Source organism: Bufo gargarizans, chromosome 5 (genome assembly GCF_014858855.1).
Source record: "Bufo gargarizans isolate SCDJY-AF-19 chromosome 5, ASM1485885v1, whole genome shotgun sequence".
NCBI classification, from domain to species: Eukaryota; Metazoa; Chordata; class Amphibia; order Anura; family Bufonidae; genus Bufo; species Bufo gargarizans.
This window is the reverse complement of record NC_058084.1, coordinates 83,024,794-83,044,387: the sequence shown is the minus strand read 5'-3', so window position 1 is coordinate 83,044,387 and position 19,594 is coordinate 83,024,794. Positions and strand designations below refer to the sequence as shown.

The 19,594-nt window shown below is 44.4% G+C and overlaps 1 protein-coding gene across 1 annotated transcript; it reads left to right on the top strand.

Moving 5' to 3' along the window:
• The first annotated feature begins 24 nt into the window (after positions 1-24).
• GCHFR (GTP cyclohydrolase I feedback regulator) lies at positions 25-17,129 on the top strand. Its single transcript, XM_044293538.1, has 3 exons — positions 25-175; positions 15,483-15,577; positions 16,045-17,129. Exons 1-3 carry the CDS (start codon positions 140-142, stop codon positions 16,166-16,168), a joined length of 255 nt encoding a protein of 84 aa, XP_044149473.1. The 5' UTR covers positions 25-139; the 3' UTR covers positions 16,169-17,129.
• The last annotated feature ends 2,465 nt before the right edge of the window (positions 17,130-19,594 follow it).

Sequence of the window (19,594 nt, the reverse complement as noted above, 5' to 3'; positions counted from 1 at the left end):
CGTCACGGCAGTCTGAGCCCTTCTATTGGTTGAGCGGTGGAGGCGAGTCGCAATGACGAGTCGGGATGAGGAAGGTCAGCTTAGTAGATGAGGCTGGAGTGACAGTTGAGAGGGCACAGCGGCGGCAGCAGCAGGCATCATGCCCTACCTACTGATCAGCACCCAGATCCGCATGGTGAGCGCTCAGGAGCCGGTGGGGGGATTACTGATCATTGCATTGTTATTATCTGCTACAGTCAGCATGTCTGTAGTCTAGAGCTAGCTTTACCTGCTATACAGGCTGTGCACTATACATACAGGGGTAGGAGCTGTGCACTATACATACAGGTGTGGGAGCTGTGCACTATACATACAGGGGTAGGAGCTGTGCACTATACATACCGGTGTCAGTACAGGTGTAGGAGCTGTGCACTATACATACAGGTGTGGGAGCTGTGCACTATACATACAGGGGTAGGAGCTGTGCACTATACATACAGGGGTAGGAGCTGTGCACTATACATACAGGGGTAGGAGCTGTGCACTATACATACAGGGGTAGGAGCTGTGCACTATACATACAGGGGTAGGAGCTGTGCACTATACATACAGGTGTGGGAGCTGTGCACTATACATACAGGGGTAGGAGCTGTGCACTATACATACAGGGGTAGGAGCTGTGCACTATACATACAGGGGTAGGAGCTGTGCACTATACATACAGGGGTAGGAGCTGTGCACTATACATACAGGTGTAGGAGCTGTGCACTATACATACAGGTGTAGGAGCTGTGCACTATACATACAGGTGTGGGAGCTGTGCACTATACATACAGGTGTGGGAGCTGTGCACTATACATACAGGGGTAGGAGCTGTGCACTATACATACAGGGGTAGGAGCTGTGCACTATACATACAGGGGTAGGAGCTGTGCACTATACATACAGGTGTGGGAGCTGTGCACTATACATACAGGGGTAGGAGCTGTGCACTATACATACATGTGTCAGTACAGGTGTAGGAGCTGTGCACTATACATACAGGTGTAGGAGCTGTGCACTATACATACAGGTGTGGGAGCTGTGCACTATACATACAGGTGTGGGAGCGGTGCACTATACATACAGGTGTGGGAGCTGTGCACTATACATACAGGGGTGGGAGCTGTGCACTATACATACAGGGGTGGGAGCTGTGCACTATACATACAGGGGTGGGAGCTGTGCACTATACATACAGGGGTGGGAGCTGTGCACTATACATACAGGGGTGGGAGCTGTGCACTATACATACAGGGGTAGGGGCTGTGCACTATACATACAGGGGTGGGAGCTGTGCACTATACATACAGGTGTGGGAGCTGTGCACTATATATACAGGTGTGGGAGCTGTGCACTATACATACAGGGGTGGGAGCTGTGCACTATACATACAGGGGTGGGAGCTGTGCACTATACATACAGGGGTGGGAGCTGTGCACTATACATACAGGGTGGGAGCTGTGCACTATACATACAGGGGTAGGAGCTGTGCACTATACATACAGGGGTAGGAGCTGTGCACTATACATACAGGTGTGGGAGCTGTGCACTATACATACAGGGGTAGGAGCTGTGCACTATACATACATGTGTCAGTACAGGTGTAGGAGCTGTGCACTATACATACAGGTGTTGGAGCTGTGCACTATACATACAGGTGTGGGAGCTGTGCACTATACATACAGGTGTGGGAGCGGTGCACTATACATACAGGTGTGGGAGCTGTGCACTATACATACAGGGGTGGGAGCTGTGCACTATACATACAGGGGTGGGAGCTGTGCACTATACATACAGGGGTGGGAGCTGTGCACTATACATACAGGGGTGGGAGCTGTGCACTATACATACAGGGGTAGGGGCTGTGCACTATACATACAGGGGTGGGAGCTGTGCACTATACATACAGGTGTGGGAGCTGTGCACTATATATACAGGTGTGGGAGCTGTGCACTATACATACAGGTGTGGGAGCTGTGCACTATACATACAGGTGTGGGAGCTGTGCACTATACATACAGGTGTGGGAGCTGTGCACTATACATACAGGTGTAGGAGCTGTGCACTATACATCAGGAGTGGAGCTGTGCACTATACATACAGGGGTGGGAGCTGTGCACTATACATACAGGGGTGGGAGGCTGTGCACTATACATACAGGTGTAGGAGCTGTGCACTATACATACAGGTGTAGGAGCTGTGCACTATACATACAGGTGTAGGAGCTGTGCACTATACATACAGGTGTAGGAGCTGTGCACTATACATACAGGTGTAGGAGCTGTGCACTATACATACAGGTGTAGGAGCTGTGCACTATACATACAGGTGTAGGAGCTGTGCACTATACATACAGGTGTCAGTACAGGTGTAGGAGCTGCGCGCTATACATACAGGTGTAGGAGCTGCGCGCTATACATACAGGTGTAGGAGCTGTGCGCTATACATACAGGTGTAGGAGCTGTGCACTATACATACAGGTGTAGGAGCTGTGCACTATACATACAGGTGTAGGAGCTGTGCACTATACATACAGGTGTCAGTACAGGTGTAGGAGCTGTGCACTATACATACAGGTGTAGGGGCTGTGCACTATACATACAGGTGTCAGTACAGGTGTAGGAGCTGTGCACTATACATACAGGTGTAGGAGCTGTGCACTATACATACAGGTGTAGGAGCTGTGCACTATACATACAGGTGTAGGAGCTGTGCACTATACATACAGGGGTAGGAGCTGTGCACTATACATACAGGTGTAGGAGCTGTGCACTATACATACAGGTGTAGGAGCTGTGCACTATACATACAGGTGTAGGAGCTGTGCACTATACATACAGGGGTAGGAGCTGTGCACTATACATACAGGTGTAGGAGCTGTGCACTATACATACAGGTGTCAGTACAGGTGTAGGAGCTGTGCACTATACATACAGGTGTCAGTACAGGTGTAGGAGCTGTATATGATGTGATATTCTGTGGATATATATCAGTGCTGCTCAGTGACAATACAATACCACATTGACAAAACCATCTCTGTGTAAAGGCCAGGGCCGTCTTTAATATTGGTTGGACCCTGGGCAAGCATTTACTTGGGCCCCTGGATCCCGCCTTGCCACACCCTAGCATGCAATCACGCCCTCCACCACCTCGTAGAGTAGTAAACTTTAATAATGATTGGTGGCCACTCGAGGTGTCCCTTGGCAGTGATGTAAATACTGCCTTTTTTTTTTTTTCCTGAAAAGGCAGTGTTATAGTAAGAAGCTTGCAGAGACGCGCTATAGACGCCACAACTACTACGTTTAGCTGTTGTGGTTCTGGTGACTATAGTGTCCCTTAATATAGAGAAAAAAAAAGAATCAGCACAAAAGTATCAAATAAAATGGCTGTATCATTATTTTAAAAATTAAAAAAGCACGATTATTTTGCAGATTTCTTTTAGTTTTTTACAATGTGCAGATAGTACTGTACTACTAACCCCTCCATCCACCCCTAGATACAGGGTAATACAGCGCCCCATTCCTCTTACATCCAGTGTCGTCTCTTTGATGTAGATGTTCTTTCCTCACCTTCTCCCTTCAGACCAGACACCATTTTTCAGTCATTTCTCGTCTCTTCAGTTTGACAAACAAAATCTTAGTTTACTACTTTTCCATCATCCTCCCATCATCTGGACAAATCATCCTACCACCCCCAATACTGTGCCGCTGTGCTCCCTAATACTATACTGCAGAAACAGATAAACCCCCTGATAATACTAGTACCATGCAGATAATGCCCCCTTCAACAATTATTGGCACACAGTGCCCTAAAATAACTGCGCCCAGTAAATAGTGCCCCTGACACTGATAGTGTAAACATAATGTCCCCCAAAAATAATTGTGGTAAGCTGATACTGTGCCAAGGTGCCCCCACAGTAATAGTGCCCCCAAAAGTCCCACCAATAGGAATAATTCTCTGCTAGAGCACACATGGTAGTAATAGTGCTCCTACAGTGCCCCCATGTCCCCACTGTGCCCCAGAAGTAATGCTCCCATAGTGCCCATACTAGTAATCGTGTTCCCCATAGGCCCCCAGTAGAAATAAATCCCATCATAATAATTCTCCTTATAATGTGCCAGTGCAAAAAATACCCCCTTTTAATGCCCCCAGTTGAGCTAATGTCCCCATAGTGCCCCATAATGTGCCAGTATAAAATACCCCTATATAGTGCCCCCATAGTGCTCCTCTTCCCACTTCTTCCTAGTGCCCCCCATAATGTACCAGTATAAAAAGCCCCATATATAGTGCCCCAGTAGATGCCATCAGTGTCCCCCCATAATTTGCAAGTATAACATACCCCTTCTTAGTGCCTCCCATAGATGACTCCATAGTACTCCTCTCTCCCCTTCCCCATAGTACCCACCATAATGTGCCCCAGTATAAAATGACCCTATACAGAGCCCCCATATAAAATACCCCTTCTTTGTGGCTTTAGTAGATGCCCCCAATAATGTGCCAGCAAGTGCCCCCTTAGATGCCCCCATAGTGCCACCAATGATGTGCCAGTAAGAAGTGCCCCCACAGGGGCGACATCTTGTCGCCGGGTGTGCTGCCGCAGGTCGTAGTTCCTTTGGTAAGGGATGTCCAGTCCCTCCAAATGGTGCTTTAAGAGAAAGACAAAGTTCCTGACCCGGGATAGACCGTCTTGACTATAGAAAAGTCTTCTTTACTTCATTCAAATGCGCACAGAATAAAAACAACGCGTTTCGGGGAGGCTTTGGTCCCCTTCATCAAGTTAGCATAAGTGATAATATGTGTGGTACAAATGGGGGTTTATAAACCGTAAAAAAAAACGCCAAACAAAACGCCTCAGTGGGTGGTTTCTGCCTCATGGGACCACCCACCGGTGCTGTCTCATTAGCATACAGAATCAACATCTGAAAGGCATATTCATATAAATGTGTTGCAACAATGAACGTTTTTAGAGCTCAAAGATGTATCCATTTTTTTGTTATTAATGATGGTTAAAACATTATTTAGATAATAAATGAGTCCTTATCAGACTGGAACGGATTACATGGAGTCCAGGAGAAATGGGACTACTTAAAAGGTGCATTATTGAAGGCAACAGATAATTGCATTAGGCTTGTCAGTAAAAGCAAAAAAAGGAAGAGACCACTGTGGTACTCAGCAGAAGTGGCCCAAATCATTAAAAATAAAAAAGCTAGCATTTTGTAATTATAAAAAAACCCAGAGCAATGAAGACAAGGAAATCTACAAGATTAGGCAGAAAGAAGCCAAGCAAGTTATAAGAACTTCTAAAGCACAGGCAGAAGAAAAACTAGCTCAGTCTATGAAAAAAGGGCATAAGACATTCTTCAGATATATAAATGAAAAAAGGAAATTAAAACAAGGAATAACTAAATTAAAAATAAAGGACGGAAGGTATGTAGAAGAGAATAAAGGGCTAGCCGACTGCCTTAATGAATACTTCTGTTCAGTTTTTACAAAAGAAGGAGAAGGAGAAGGACCTCCACTAGAAAGGATGACTAATAAATCGTTTGATGCATGTGTCTTTACAGAGGAAGATGTTCTAAGTTTGCTGTCTAAAGTGAAGACAAATAAGTCACAGGGGCCTGATGAGATACACCCAAAATTATTAAAAGAGCTTAGTGGTGAGCTGGCAAAACCGTTAACAGATTTATTTAACCAATCATTAGTAACAGGAGTCGTCCCGGAAGATTGGAAATTGGCAAATGTCGTGCCCATTCACAAGAAAGGTAGTAGGGAGGAATCGAGCAACTATAGACCAGTGAGTCTGACATCAATAGTGGGGAAATTAATGGAAACCGTACTTAAGGAGAGGATTGTGGAACATCTAAAATCCCATGGATTGCAAGATGAAAAACAACATGGGTTTACTTCAGGGAGATCATGTCAAACAAATCTTATAGATTTTTTTGACTGGGTGACCAAAATAATAGACGGTGGAGGTGCAGTAGACATCGCTTATCTAGACTTTAGTAAGGCTTTTGACACTGTCCCACACAGAAGGCTTATCAATAAACTGCAGTCATTGAGCATGGACTCCCATATTGTTGAGTGGATTAGGCAGTGGCTTAGTGACAGACAACAGAGGGTTGTAGTCAATGGAGAACATTCAAAACAAGGTCATGTTACCAGTGGGATTCCACAGGGATCTGTACTGGGACCAATTTTGTTTAATATCTTCATAAGTGATATTGCAAAAGGCCTCGATGGTAAGGTTTGTCTTTTTGCTGATGACACAAAGATATGTAACAGGGTTGATGTTCCTGGAGGGAAACGCCAAATGGAAAAGGATTTAGGAAAACTAGAAGAATGGTCAGAACTCTGGCAACTGAAATTTAATGTGGATAAGTGCAAGATAATGCACCTGGGGCGTAAAAACCCAAGGGCAGAATATAGAATATTTGACACAGTCCTGACCTCAGTATCTGAGGAAAGGGATTTAGGAGTAATTATTTCAGAAGACTTAAAAGGTGGGAAGACAATGTAATAAAGCAGCACGAAATGCTAGCAGAATGCTTGGGTGTATAGGGAGAGGTATAAGCAGTAGAAAGAGTGAAGTGCTCATGCCGCTCTACAGAACACTGGTGAGACCTCACTTGGAGTATTGTGCGCAGTACTGGAGGCCATATCTCCAGAAGGATATAGATACTCTAGAGAGAGTTCAGAGAAGAGCTACTAAACTGGTACATGGATTGCAGGATAAAACTTACCAGGAAAGGTTAAAGGACCTTAATATGTATAGCTTGGAAGAAAGAAGAGACAGAGGGGATATGATAGAAACTGCTAAATACATAAAGGGAATCAACAAGGTAAAAGAGGAGAGAATATTTAAAAGAAGAAAAACTGCTACAAGAGGACATAGTTTTAAATTAGAGGGGCAAAGGTTTAAAAGTAATATCAGGAAGTATTACTTTACTGAGAGAGTAGTGGATGCATGGAATAGCCTTCCTGCAGAAGTGGTAGCTGCAAATACAGTGGAGGAGTTTAAGCATGCATGGGATAGGCATAAGGCTATCCTTCATATAAGATAGGGCCAGGGGCTATCCATAGTATTTAGTATATTGGGCAGACTAGATGGGCCAAATGGTTCTTATCAGCCGACACATTCTATGTTTCTATGTTTAATGAACTCGAGCGATAATGAGTCACATGATCGGTAGTAGCGCGATCATGTGACTCATTATTGCTCAAGTTTATTCATTATATAATACGATAATACATTATATACTAGCTCTATAGTAACTAAGAATACAAGACAATGATCCGGCCATCCGACAATGATTCTGGTCATGTGACCCGTAGCCTGGAGGCGGTCATGTGACCTATTGCCTGGCGATAAGGATGCTGGAGCCAGGGGAGTTTACGATGGCAGTTGGGTCACGTGATGCCCCACATGAGTGCTATGTTTGCGGTCACGTGGCCCGTTGCCAAGGCTCCCAAACACTACACAAAGCATACTCATCTTGAACATCGTTCATGCCGGGACGGTCCGTACCATATGGTATTGACTCTGTATATTTGATATAACACAGTTAAGAGGTATAATATAGAAACTAGCGCTAACTGAGCATTTTAATAAAATAAAGAAGACTTTTCTATATTCAGGACTGTCTATATCGGGTATTTGATCGCCGGATCAGGAACGTCGTCTTTCTCTTTTTCTCAGTAATGCGGGCACATATAAACATGGGACCAACACAGATGTCTTCAGCTGCCAAGCGCACATGTAACAGGTCAGCCAGTGTCATAGGTACAAAACTGCTGACAGATGCCCTAACTGAAGGTCTACCACCACAAAAAACGGAGGCAAAAAAAGGCAATTCTTTATCCTGGCATTTGTACAGGTAAAAAAGTGTCAGATCCAAATGAGTGTGTGAGCCTGGCGGTGGCAAGCTGTGCAGTAGTGTTCTGGAGATGGTCGGTATCTTCTGACTGTGTCAGCTGAGGTCTGTGGACGCTCACAAGCTGATCTGATATTAGTCCAGGGCCTGTATGGATCTGCTCTCCATGAAAATAATAGGAAAGGAGTCGGGGAGTGTCAGTGTACACGTGCCTGTAGTTCGGTGGTCAGCAACCTCCGGAACTCCAGCAGATGTGAAACTACACCTCCCAGCATGCTTCATCCACATATATGGGAGTCCTGAGAACAGGCGAGCAAATGAGCATGCTGGGAATTGTAGTTTCACAACGGCTGGACTGCCGGAGGTCGCAGTTCCACAACAATCTGCAGTTCCTGAGGTGTTTTTTGCCATATTGATAAAGTAGAACTGGCTTAGTTGCCCATAGCAACCAATCAGATTCCACCTTTCATTTTTCAGAGCTCCTTTGGAAAATGAAAGATGGAATCTGATTGGTTGCCATGGACAACTAAGCCAGTTTTCCTTCATACCAGTTTGATAAATCTCCCCCATTGTGTTCTAGCATTTGCCATTTTTTAATGGTGTTTTTGAAAGTCTGGCGTTCTTTTTTTTTTTCCGTAACCATTCTGTGGACAGTAAACTGCGGATCTGCAAAACATGGGTAACGGCCGTATACACCCCACCTCGCAGTTCAAACCAGTAGATTTTAGGGGTCCACGATCCGCAAGATGCGTTGAGAGATAAGCACACAAAAGGGCTTCTGTGTGTTTCTGTGTACTTTCGGGTCCATACCTCCGTGCGACAAGAGATAGGACATGGTGAAATCAATGGGTCCGCACACGGCCGGTGCCTATGTGTTGCGGATCCGCGGTCTGCAAAATGGACATGGCTGTCACTTGGTCGTGTGAATGTGGCCTCATGCTAGGACTACACAGCGACGTGTTGCACGACATACAAAGTATTTCAATGGTGTTGCAATTCGACACGGTGCAAGAGCGACAGACCGTTTAAAAAAATCCACCCAAGTCGGATTTATTTGCCACCGTTGCTCCACAGCATGTTGCGTGGCGACACCATTGAAATACATTACATGAAATGTCGCCATGTAGACATACCCTTTTGTGTCGCCCGACTTTTCTGCGACTGTCGAGTAACACATGTCGCCGTATAGCCCTAGCCAAAAAAACGTTTACCCAGAGACGGGCAGTTTAAATGCCAAGAGTTTTGCTTCCGGTCAGGGCAGTGTCGTAACCAGGGGTGCACCTAGTCTTTCTGCTGCCTGAGACGAAAACTGAAACAGAGAGCCCCCCCCCTCCCAAATGCCAATTTCTTAACCTAACCCCTTCCCTTTAGCCCGTGGCCCTTCGGCTGCCCCCCTCTTGCTCATCTTTCCTCTTGGAAAGATGTTATCATGAAACAATCCCTTTAACCCCTTCCCGATTATCGCCGTACGTGTACTGTGCAGCGGGAAGTGTCTTCCTGACCCCCACCGCACACATACAGCAAACTGACCAGCTGGGCACAGGAGATGTGCTTGCCCAATCAGAGGCAGTTACTAACAGCCGGGCCCTGCTCTATCCACTGGCATCACTGAAAACTCTGTCGGTGGATTAACCCCTTAGATGAGCCGGTCAATGCTGACTTCGGCATCTAAGGTGCTTACAGGAGGAGAGGGCTCATACCTGGGTTGAGCGAAGTGCCGGCGCATGCGCACTTCGCTTTAAGAAGCCAAATCGAGAAGTCCGCACGGGCGCATCAGGCAGAGCCCTGTGCGCACGCGCGAGATCTTACAGCAGCAGGAGGAGGGGGGGAGGGAGGGAGGGAGGGAGGGAGAGCGAGAGGCGGCACAGAGGATTAGGAGGCGGTGCAGATGTCTGGAAAGGCGGCGCTGGGCATGAACAGCGGTGGATGCGGCCGGCACCTTGCATCCCTTGACATCCCCTTGGGCACCTTATTTCTTTGAGTGACAGGTTAGTAAAACCTGTTTTTTAGCAAAATAAGGCTACGGATCACATTTAGAAGCCCACATTAGGAATCCTGATGAGGCCCTGAACATCAGCATATGTTTAGCTGACAGGGGTGAAACCTGGTGACAGAATCCCTTTAACAAGTTCTGCCTCTAATGCCACCAGATGTAAGGCAGCTATCCTATAAATCAATGTTAAACTCTTTAGATAGGCCTTGAGACATGACTCAGATATTAAATAAGCCAGCATCTCATCTGCAGACAGCTGTTTCAGGGTGATTGTCTCTTATTAGTGCAGAGCAGAGAGTACTGGCTTAACTGGGTGAGAGGCCTAAGTCAGGATTTGGGGGGGTACTATCTCTCCTTGGGGAGAGAGCACCTTAATTGGTGTAAGGAGACTTATAGGCCATACGTGCTCTTCTGGATTAGAGGCAGAGCTTGTTAAGAGCTCATTTGCATCTGTTTCTGCCCAGACCTGCCCAACCCAGTGTGGGGATGGTGCTCACTTGCTCCCCGTCGCTGGATTCAGTCTTTTGGGATCCCGGGCCGGCGTTCCACTCCCACATGCACCGAAGACACATCCGACAGGGGCACATGTGACCTCTGCAACCAACACATGACGCAAGGGGGGCTGCAACGATCATGTGTTCTCCCGTCAAAGGATGTTGTCCTCGGCGCACACGGGAGTGGAACTTTACTCTGGGCAGCGGGGATGCGCATTACTCTGGGCAGCGGGGATGCGCATTACTCTGGGCAGCGGGGATGCGCATTACTCTGGGCAGCGGGGATGCGCATTACTCTGGGCAGCGGGGATGCGCATTACTCTGGGCAGCGGGGATGCGCATTATTCTGGGCAGCGGGGATGCGCATTATTCTGGGCAGCGGGGATGCGCATTACTCTGGGCAGCGGGGATGCGCATTACTCTGGGCAGCGGGGATGCGCATTACTCTGGGCAGCGGGGATGCGCATTACTCTGGGCAGCGGGGATGCGCATTACTCTGTTCAGCGGGGATGCGCATTATTGGTATTGGCACTGTGGGGGCATTATTGTATCAGAAAAACCAAATACCTCAGTGCAGCATATTATACTACTCCAATGAAATAACCTAATTACACAGTGCAGTGCTATGCTGGGGCGGTGTATTGTGCTACACTTTGGTATTTGATTTTGCTGCAGAACCAAATGCTAAAGTGTAGCACCCTATACTGCCCTCCTGTGGTATTGTTGGTCCTGCCCACTTGTGTTGGCCCCATATTCTGTAAATGTGTGCCTGTCTGAGTACAATATGGGGTCTGTTTTAGTTTTTTCAAGGGCCACTTTGGACTCCCAGTCTGCCCATGAAGCTCTATGTAAATTGCAGATACTATAAATACAAGTACTCTATAATAATAGCTCATACAGACCAGATTGCAGCATATCAAATGTAGTATGGACCCCAAACCCTCAATGCGCATTATAGTTTGGGAAATTTTCTTGAAAAATTACTTCAAAAATTCTAAGCCTTCTAACATTCTAAAAAATATAAAATTACATTTGCAAAATAAAGCCAACATAAAGTAAATATATGGTGAATGTTAAAGGGGTTATCCATTTCTAAAAATGCCCCCACAATGCCCGGACCCCTCCTATAGATTATCTTTACCCGGCACTTGCATCACTCTGGATCCCTGCACGGCCGCCGCTGCATCTCACCGTTGCATGGATCAAAACATACGGTGACGTGGTGTGCAGCCAAAAGCAGGCCGCAACGGTCACCAGCCTCATCATGGGTGATGGGGTAAGTATGATCTATAGGAGGGGCCTGGGCATTGTGGGGGGCATTTTCAGAATTGAATAATCCCTTTAATAATTAGTTTGAGGTATCCTCATCTGTCTTAAAAGCATAGAAATTAAAATTCAGAAAATTGCAAATTTTTTCACATTGTCTGTAAGTTTATTATTTTTTTTATAAATAAAGGTGAAATATATCAATTCCTATTTACCACTATCATGACGTACCGCACGATGTGTCACGAGAAAGTCTCAGAATCAGTTAGATAAAGAAAACTATTTACTATAAGCCCCAGGCTGTATGGGAAGCGTACACCCCTTGAGCCTAATATTTTGAAATGTTTGCCACACCATTGGGGGGGATATCATTTCACTATGTCAATTTTCTAGAGTTGAAAAAATAAAAATTTTTGCACTTAAAAAACTTCTGCATAGCAATTGCCTCTTCGCAAAAATATGTTTCCTCTCACATTTCCAAGGGTGATAGGCTAAAGTGGTTCTTTAGGCCTCTTCCTAAATTGGCTCCATCAGTTAGGCTACATTCACACGTCAGTATTTTTCTATATCCCGAATTTCGGTCCGTTTTTTGCGGATCCGTTGTTCCTGAAAATGTTTCCGTATGTCATCCGTTTTTTGCGGATCCGCAACAAACGGAAACATGTATAAATTTCACAAAGCAAATAAAGTTGTTTGGATTTCTTTGAAACATTTTTAAAAAAAAAGTGAATAAGTGATTTCTGTGGGCAGGATTTAATTTCCAGGAACGGATACCGCATAAAACGGATGACATACGAATGTCATCCGTTTTTTGCGGAACCATTGACTTTGTATTGTACCAGGATCCGATTTTTGCGGAAAAGAATAGGACAAGTTTTATATTTAATCGGACATGCGGAACGGAACAACGGAAACGGACAGCACACATTGTGTTGTCCGATTTTTTTTTTTTTTTTTTTTTTTTTTTTTTTTTTCAGGACCCATTGAAAATTAATGGGTCCAGAACTGGTCCTGATCTGTTCCGCAAAAAACGGAACAGATCAGGAAAGAAACAACGGACGTGTGAATGGACCCTTAACCTGTACAAAGAATCCACTTCCTACAGTACTTCTATCGTTCCACTGATTCTGTGGCCACCCGACAGACCGTGGTCGCTGACGCCATGACCAAATGTGCTCCTCTTTCTTTCTGTTCAGGAGCATAATGTAGATGTAGCTAAACATGAAGAAAGAGTATCACATCGGGTCGGGATGTCAAAGTATGACTCCTGTCGGGATTGCGGAATCGGCAGAGCAACGGAAGAATAAGTACTGCTGAAATTGTATTCTTTCCACAGGTTAGGTGAAGGGATTGCCTATGAAATGAAGCTATGCGCATAGCAAATAGATGACTGCCTTAAATATATAGATATTAGATTAGAATAAGGGTTTACTGTTCTAGCATTCTGCATCCCTCTGTGAATTTTACATTATCCCGTTTTTGAGCTTAGCCATGATTGTAGGTTTATTAATTATGACATTTTATCCCTTGTCACTTAAGTTCATTTACAAATTCTCCAGTGTGCTCGAAACATCTGTATATGAGAATATTCCCAGTATGTGTCTGTGCTCACAGCTGGGTCTATGGAAAACAATACGCAGATTATTTTCCCGGCTTTTCTACAAACCATCTCCATTCACTGCAAAAATCTCCACGAATATTGAACAATATTAGGGAATTGTATCAGTATCTGTGTTAGGGCTCATGCACACCACCGTTGGATGTTTTGCGGTCCGCATACCACAGATACCGGCCGTGTGCATTGCGCATTTTGTGGAATGAAATAGCTGTCCCCTAATAGAACAGTCCTATCCTTGTCCGTAATGCGGATAATAATAGGAGATGACAATAGTCATTTCCGTTTAGTGTTTTTTTTCCAGTCCCATTGAAGTGAATGGGGCATATGAATACCACAAAATAAACGGAACAGACACGGAAAAAAAAACACGTTCATGTGCATGAGCCCTTGGGGACTGATGCTAATAATATCAGTTTTAGGGCATTACCAGTTGTGTAATTTACTTATTACATTTCTAGATGATGCCCATGGAAAAAAAGCAAAGTCTTGGATACGAGGGTTGGATAATGCCCTATCCAACCTCTATAATGCCTGAGCCCCTCATACAGGTTGTACTTACCCCGGCACCTGCGCCGCTCTTGATGCCTGCATGGCCGCCGAGGCATCTCAGGTGACGCTAGGGAGGGTCGTTCCTGTCGCAGCCTGCTACTCGCTTCCCCCCCTGTCGCTGGATGTTTTGATCCGCGGGATTGGGAGATGCATCGGCGGCCATACAGGCATCAGGAGCGACGTGAGGGCATCAAGAGTGACGCGGGTGCCAGGAAGCAGGGTATGTACAACCTGTATGAGGGGCCCGGGCATTTTGGGGGGGGCATTATAGGGGTTGGATAACCCCTTTAAAGGGGTTGTCCGGGTTCAGAGCTGAACCCAGACATACCCATAATTTCACCCAGGCAGCCCCCCTGATGTTAGCATCGGAGCATTCATGCTCCGATGCTCTCCTTTGCCCTGCGCTGAATCGTGCAGGGCAAAGGCATTTTCTGGAGTTCCGGTGACGTACCGGGCTCTCCTTAGAGCTGCCAGGCGGGCTCTTTTATTAACCATAACACATTACCGGGCGGAGGCTTCCGCCCAGCAGTGTGTTCGGTGACGTCACCGGCTCTGATGGGCGGGCTTTAGCGTGACATCACCGGGCTCACTGCTGGGAGGAAGCCTCCGCCTGGCAGCTCACAGAACTCCAGAAAATGCCTTTGCCCTGCACGATTCAGTGCAGGGCAAAGGAGAGCATCGGAGCATGAACTGCTCCGATGTTCAAGTCGGGGGCTGTCGGGGAGAAAATGGGGATATGTCCGGGTTCAGCTCTGTACCCCGACAACCCCTTTAAGGTCATACATAGACCGATAATCAGGCAAATTATTGGGGATAAACACTCGTTCTCAGTAATTGAACTGTCTAAAAGGTGCCAGCGATCACCTGATGAACAAGCAAATGCTCGTTCATCAGGTAATTTTGACTTTCAGCCAGAATAAAAAATTATCATTTTTGTGGAGCAGATCCCGCTGCCCAATCTGCTGCCCTGTACAATGATTTTCTATGGGGCCAAGCGATCACTTAGCCATTGCTTGTCCCCATAAATCAAAGGTGACGGGTGCATGGACAATGGGACAATTATCAGGATTTTTGGTTCGTTCCCGATAATTGGCTGAAACATTGGTCCCTGTAAAAGGACTTTAAGATCCGAAGGGATAAATGTGAGAGATTATGTTTTTAGTCCGGAGATTAATAGCGGCCTGAATTAGGAGTGCATGGTTGCAGAATTTTTTATAATCTCACATTATTTTGTCAAATACATAAGGAAGCTCTAGAGGTGTCCAAAATGAAATTGGTGGTCACTTGAAGAAGAGAAATACGGTAATTAATTTGATGAATATAAAGACATTTAGAAACATTTGATTACTGCTCCACTGGTTTTCACATGGTCATGTTCATATTCATGTTTCCATGGTTACAGACTACAAACAAACCCTGACTGTAGTCAGATCCTGCAATCATATTTTCATCTACTCCTTCTGACCTTCTTGATACCTTACAAACAGTAGAGAATCCATTGTGGGTTTTCTTGTTTCTGATTCTCTAAGTAATCTTAGTGAATGCAGATTATGTTGAGATTACTCCCCTGTAGGGACAGATTATTGCAGATTATACATATGAATGTAATATGCATCTAGCCTTACATAAACTATTATTCATACAGGGATTGATTTTCTTTTTGGCAGGAAACTGGCCCTACAATCGTTGGGGATGAAAGCTCTGATCCACACCTAATGGCGCAACTTGGAGCAGTTAAAAGGACGATGCTGGGAAATAATTTGTAAGCTTTTTCCTTATATTTTGTCACTGTATATGCTAATTAATAATTTATATACTCATAGATGTACATGGTCTGTGGGGCTGGCATTACCTAATGCCTTGTGTGGTACCTTTGTTTAATATGGGATAATCTGTAGAACTCTTTATACTTGAAGGGGTTGTTTCATCATAGCAGAGAGTCCCAAGTGGAGGACTCTATGATGTCCAAACCTCATATGTCACGAGACAACCCTTTAAGCACTACCCATTTTGTGAAAAATAGATCTCTGCAAAACAAAAAGGTACAACATTAATAACCAGCAGCTGGGTCCTAAGAATACAGTTGAGGGGCCGGGGGCTAGAGATACCACTTGTATAAAAAAATTCATAACAAGACTAACTTTGCAAATAGGCTAAATCCAAATGGCCCCTTGTGAGGAAGAAGATATGAATTCTTATGTATGGACTATTGTCTTTTCTTTTTGTTAGTGCGGAATATGTTGTTAATGATCCCCCACGAGTGACCCTGGACAACCTTGAAAATCTTGGTTACCGTGTCGTTAGCATGACGGGGGTTGGACAAACTCTTGTATGGTGTCTGCACAAAGAGTAGAAACCTCAATCTTCAAGGACGGCTTCCTATACATCAGATCAGCATACAGGCCGGTCCAGGAAGCCAACTGTTGGACACCAATGGAGGACATCTGTGAAGAAATCTCACCATTCAAAATCCTGGACACCTGCGACCCAGTGGAAGTGATCTATAAAATGAAGGCATCATGCAAATGTTATATATATACATTTTATTAGGGTATATACACAGGGATATAGGCGGATTTATAGCAGAAACTTCTGCAACAAGTCTGCCACGTGTGAATATGCCCTATGGTTGTTTTAGCATACTGAAAATTTGGGCCCAGAATCCACATAAAAATTCCATATGTTTTTCACACCAAGAATGATCACGTTTGGGACGAGCAAACTTGTGTTGTACAAGGTTCGGGTTATCTAAGAATTTTGTTATGGATTCAGCTACCACGGACCATAGCTTATGGTCCGTGGTAGTGAAAATCCATAACGGGATTCTTAGATAACAAGAACCCGAACCTTGTACGCCAAACTTGAAACACAAGTTCGCTCGTCCCTAATCACGTTCCTTTTTGGGGTGGGTTTGTGACAGGGATTTGCAAGCCATGCGCGAAAAAAATGCACTGTATGACGTATCCCATGGATTTCCCATTGAAACCGTTATGTTGTGAAAATGTGTCAAAATCCACACAGAAATGTCATTGTGTGAACATGGCTTTAGTTTCCTGCTGCCATAAATTGGGAGATAAAGGTGGACATTACGGCACATTTCATCAGTGATATCATTTTAGGAGTGTAATGATTAACGCTCTACAAAATTCAGTAAAGAATTGGTACAGAATGACAAACTGTCTTGCACTCTCAATTTTTACATTATTTTTTCCTATTATAATGGTTATACCATTTTATTTAGTTGTCTATTTTCTTTTCTATTGGGATATAGTCTAAAATAATTTACATGTGGAAAATAAATGATCTCAAATTTCTTTCAAGATTATGCTTTTTTATTTCCATTATCAAAAGAGGTAGTGCCCATCTTTCTCCATACCAAGTGTAGTCTCCCTTGAATGTCTTGCACTGGTACATCAGTACCTGGTATGGATAATGTCATAGCAGCACATTAAATATATTTATGTAATATTTTTTTGTCCCCTTAACCCAAAAAATTATGTATATACAGTGCCTTGAAAAGGTATTCATACCCTCTGAACTTGTCTACATTTTTTCACATTACACTCACAAACTTAAATGTATTTTATTTGGATTTTATGTGATAGACCAACACAAAGTAGCAAGTATGTGTGAAGTGAAAAGAAAATGATACATGGTTTTTAAAAATTTTTATGAATAAAAATCTGAAAAGTGTGGCGTGCATTTGTAGTCAGCCCCCTGATACCCCTAAATAAAATCCAGTGTGACCAATTGCCTTCAGAAGTCACCTAATTAGTACAGGGAGTCCACCGTGTATAATTTATTGTCAGTATAACTACAGCTGTCCTGTGAAATCCTCTAGAGGTTTGTTAGAGAACATTAGTGATCCAACAGCATCATGAAAACCAAGAACACACCAGACAGGTCAGGGATTAAGTTGTGGAGAAGAGTAAAGCAGGGTTAGGTTATAAATAAAATATCCCAAGCTCTGAACATCTCACGGACACTGTTCAATCAATCATTTGAAAATGAAAGGAGTGTGGCACATCTGCAAACCTACCAAGACATGGCCGTCCACCTAAACTTACATCCCAGGCAAGGAGAGCACTAATTAGAGAAGCAGCCAAGAGGCCCTTAGTCACTCTTGAGGAGCTGCAGAGATCCACAGCTCAGGTGGGAGAATCTGTCCACAGGACAACTATTAGTTGTATACTCCTCAAATCTAGCCTTAATGGAAGAGTGGCAAGAAGAATGCCATTTTGAAAGCAAGCCATAAGGGTTTACCACAAGCAACGTAGGGGACACAGCAAACGTGTGGAAGAAGGTGCTCTGGTCAGATGAGACCAAAGTGTAACTTTTGGGCCTAAATGCAAAACATCATGTGTGGTAGAAAACTAACATTGTACATCATCCTGAACACACCATCCCCAGCGTGAAATATGGTGGTGGCACCATTATGCTGTGGGGATGCTTTTCTTCAGCAGGGACAGGGAAGCTGGTCAGAGTTGATGAGAAGATGGATGGAGCTAAATACAGGGCAATCCTGGAGGAAAACCTGGTAGATGTTGTAAAAGACTTGAGACTGGGGCAGGGGTTCACCTTCCAGCAGGACAACGACCCTAAACATACAGCCAGATCTACTATGGAATGGTTTAGATCAAAACAGATTAATGTGTTAAAATGACCTAGTTAAAGTCCAGACCTAAATCCCATTGAGAATACGTGACAAGACTTGAAAATTGCTGCTCACAGACGCCCTCCATCCAAACTGACTGAGCTTGAGTTATTTTTTTCAAATGAGAATGGACTAAATAATTTCAGCCTCTAGATGTGCAAAGGTGGTAGAGACATACCCCAAAAGATTTGTAGCTGTAATTGCAGTGAAAGGTGGTCCTACAAAGTATTGACTCTTGAGGAAGACTGAATACAAACGCACGCCACACTTTCCAGATTTTTATTTATTAAAAACCTTGAAAACCATGCATCATTTTCTTTTTACTTCACACAGACTTGCTACTTTGGGTTGATCTTTGATGGGCAACCAAAAATATTATAACAGGGCCAATTAATACCACCATAGAGTGACAAAATATTACCTCTATACTGTTAGTGACGGAAACCCACCATGCGAAGGCCAATATAGTACAAGGTACAAATATTACTGTTACACCATGACTAATACCGTTAACACCACGTAGTGACTGATTAATGCTACAATACTACCACGGAATAAAATCTACAATGCAAAGATCAGAATTATTATCATACAGTGCCCTCTGTAGATCATATAAGTTATTACAATACGGTTAAATCACAGTGACTTACAATTGATGTCTCGTTGTTCACTTTTCCTGTCTTTTCCCATTGGCTCAGACCCCCATGATGGCTTCTTACCAGCGGCGAGTAGTCTCTGCAGAGTTTCCTACACAGATATATTTGTCTTCGTTTTTCCAGAACCTTTTTCCAAATTACACAACAAACTCCTCTTGCTGTGGGCCTTCAAATTCTGGACTTCAAAAACATGTTTGCTCCTGTTTTGGGGAATATTAAGCAGGGGCCCTAGAAAAAAACTGTGTCCAAACTGACTGAAGGCAGGGTCAACACAAGTAGGCAAGGCCAGCAATACCATATTGCAGCACAAAATACCGCCCCGACAGAGCAAAATACCTCAGTGTAACACAATAAACTGTCCCAACAACATTGAAAACCACAGTACAGCACAAAATAATGCCCCAGCACCAATATATACCTCCTCAGAAGCTGCCCCTCTGTGGTGACTTGTGCCAACCGTCACATTTTG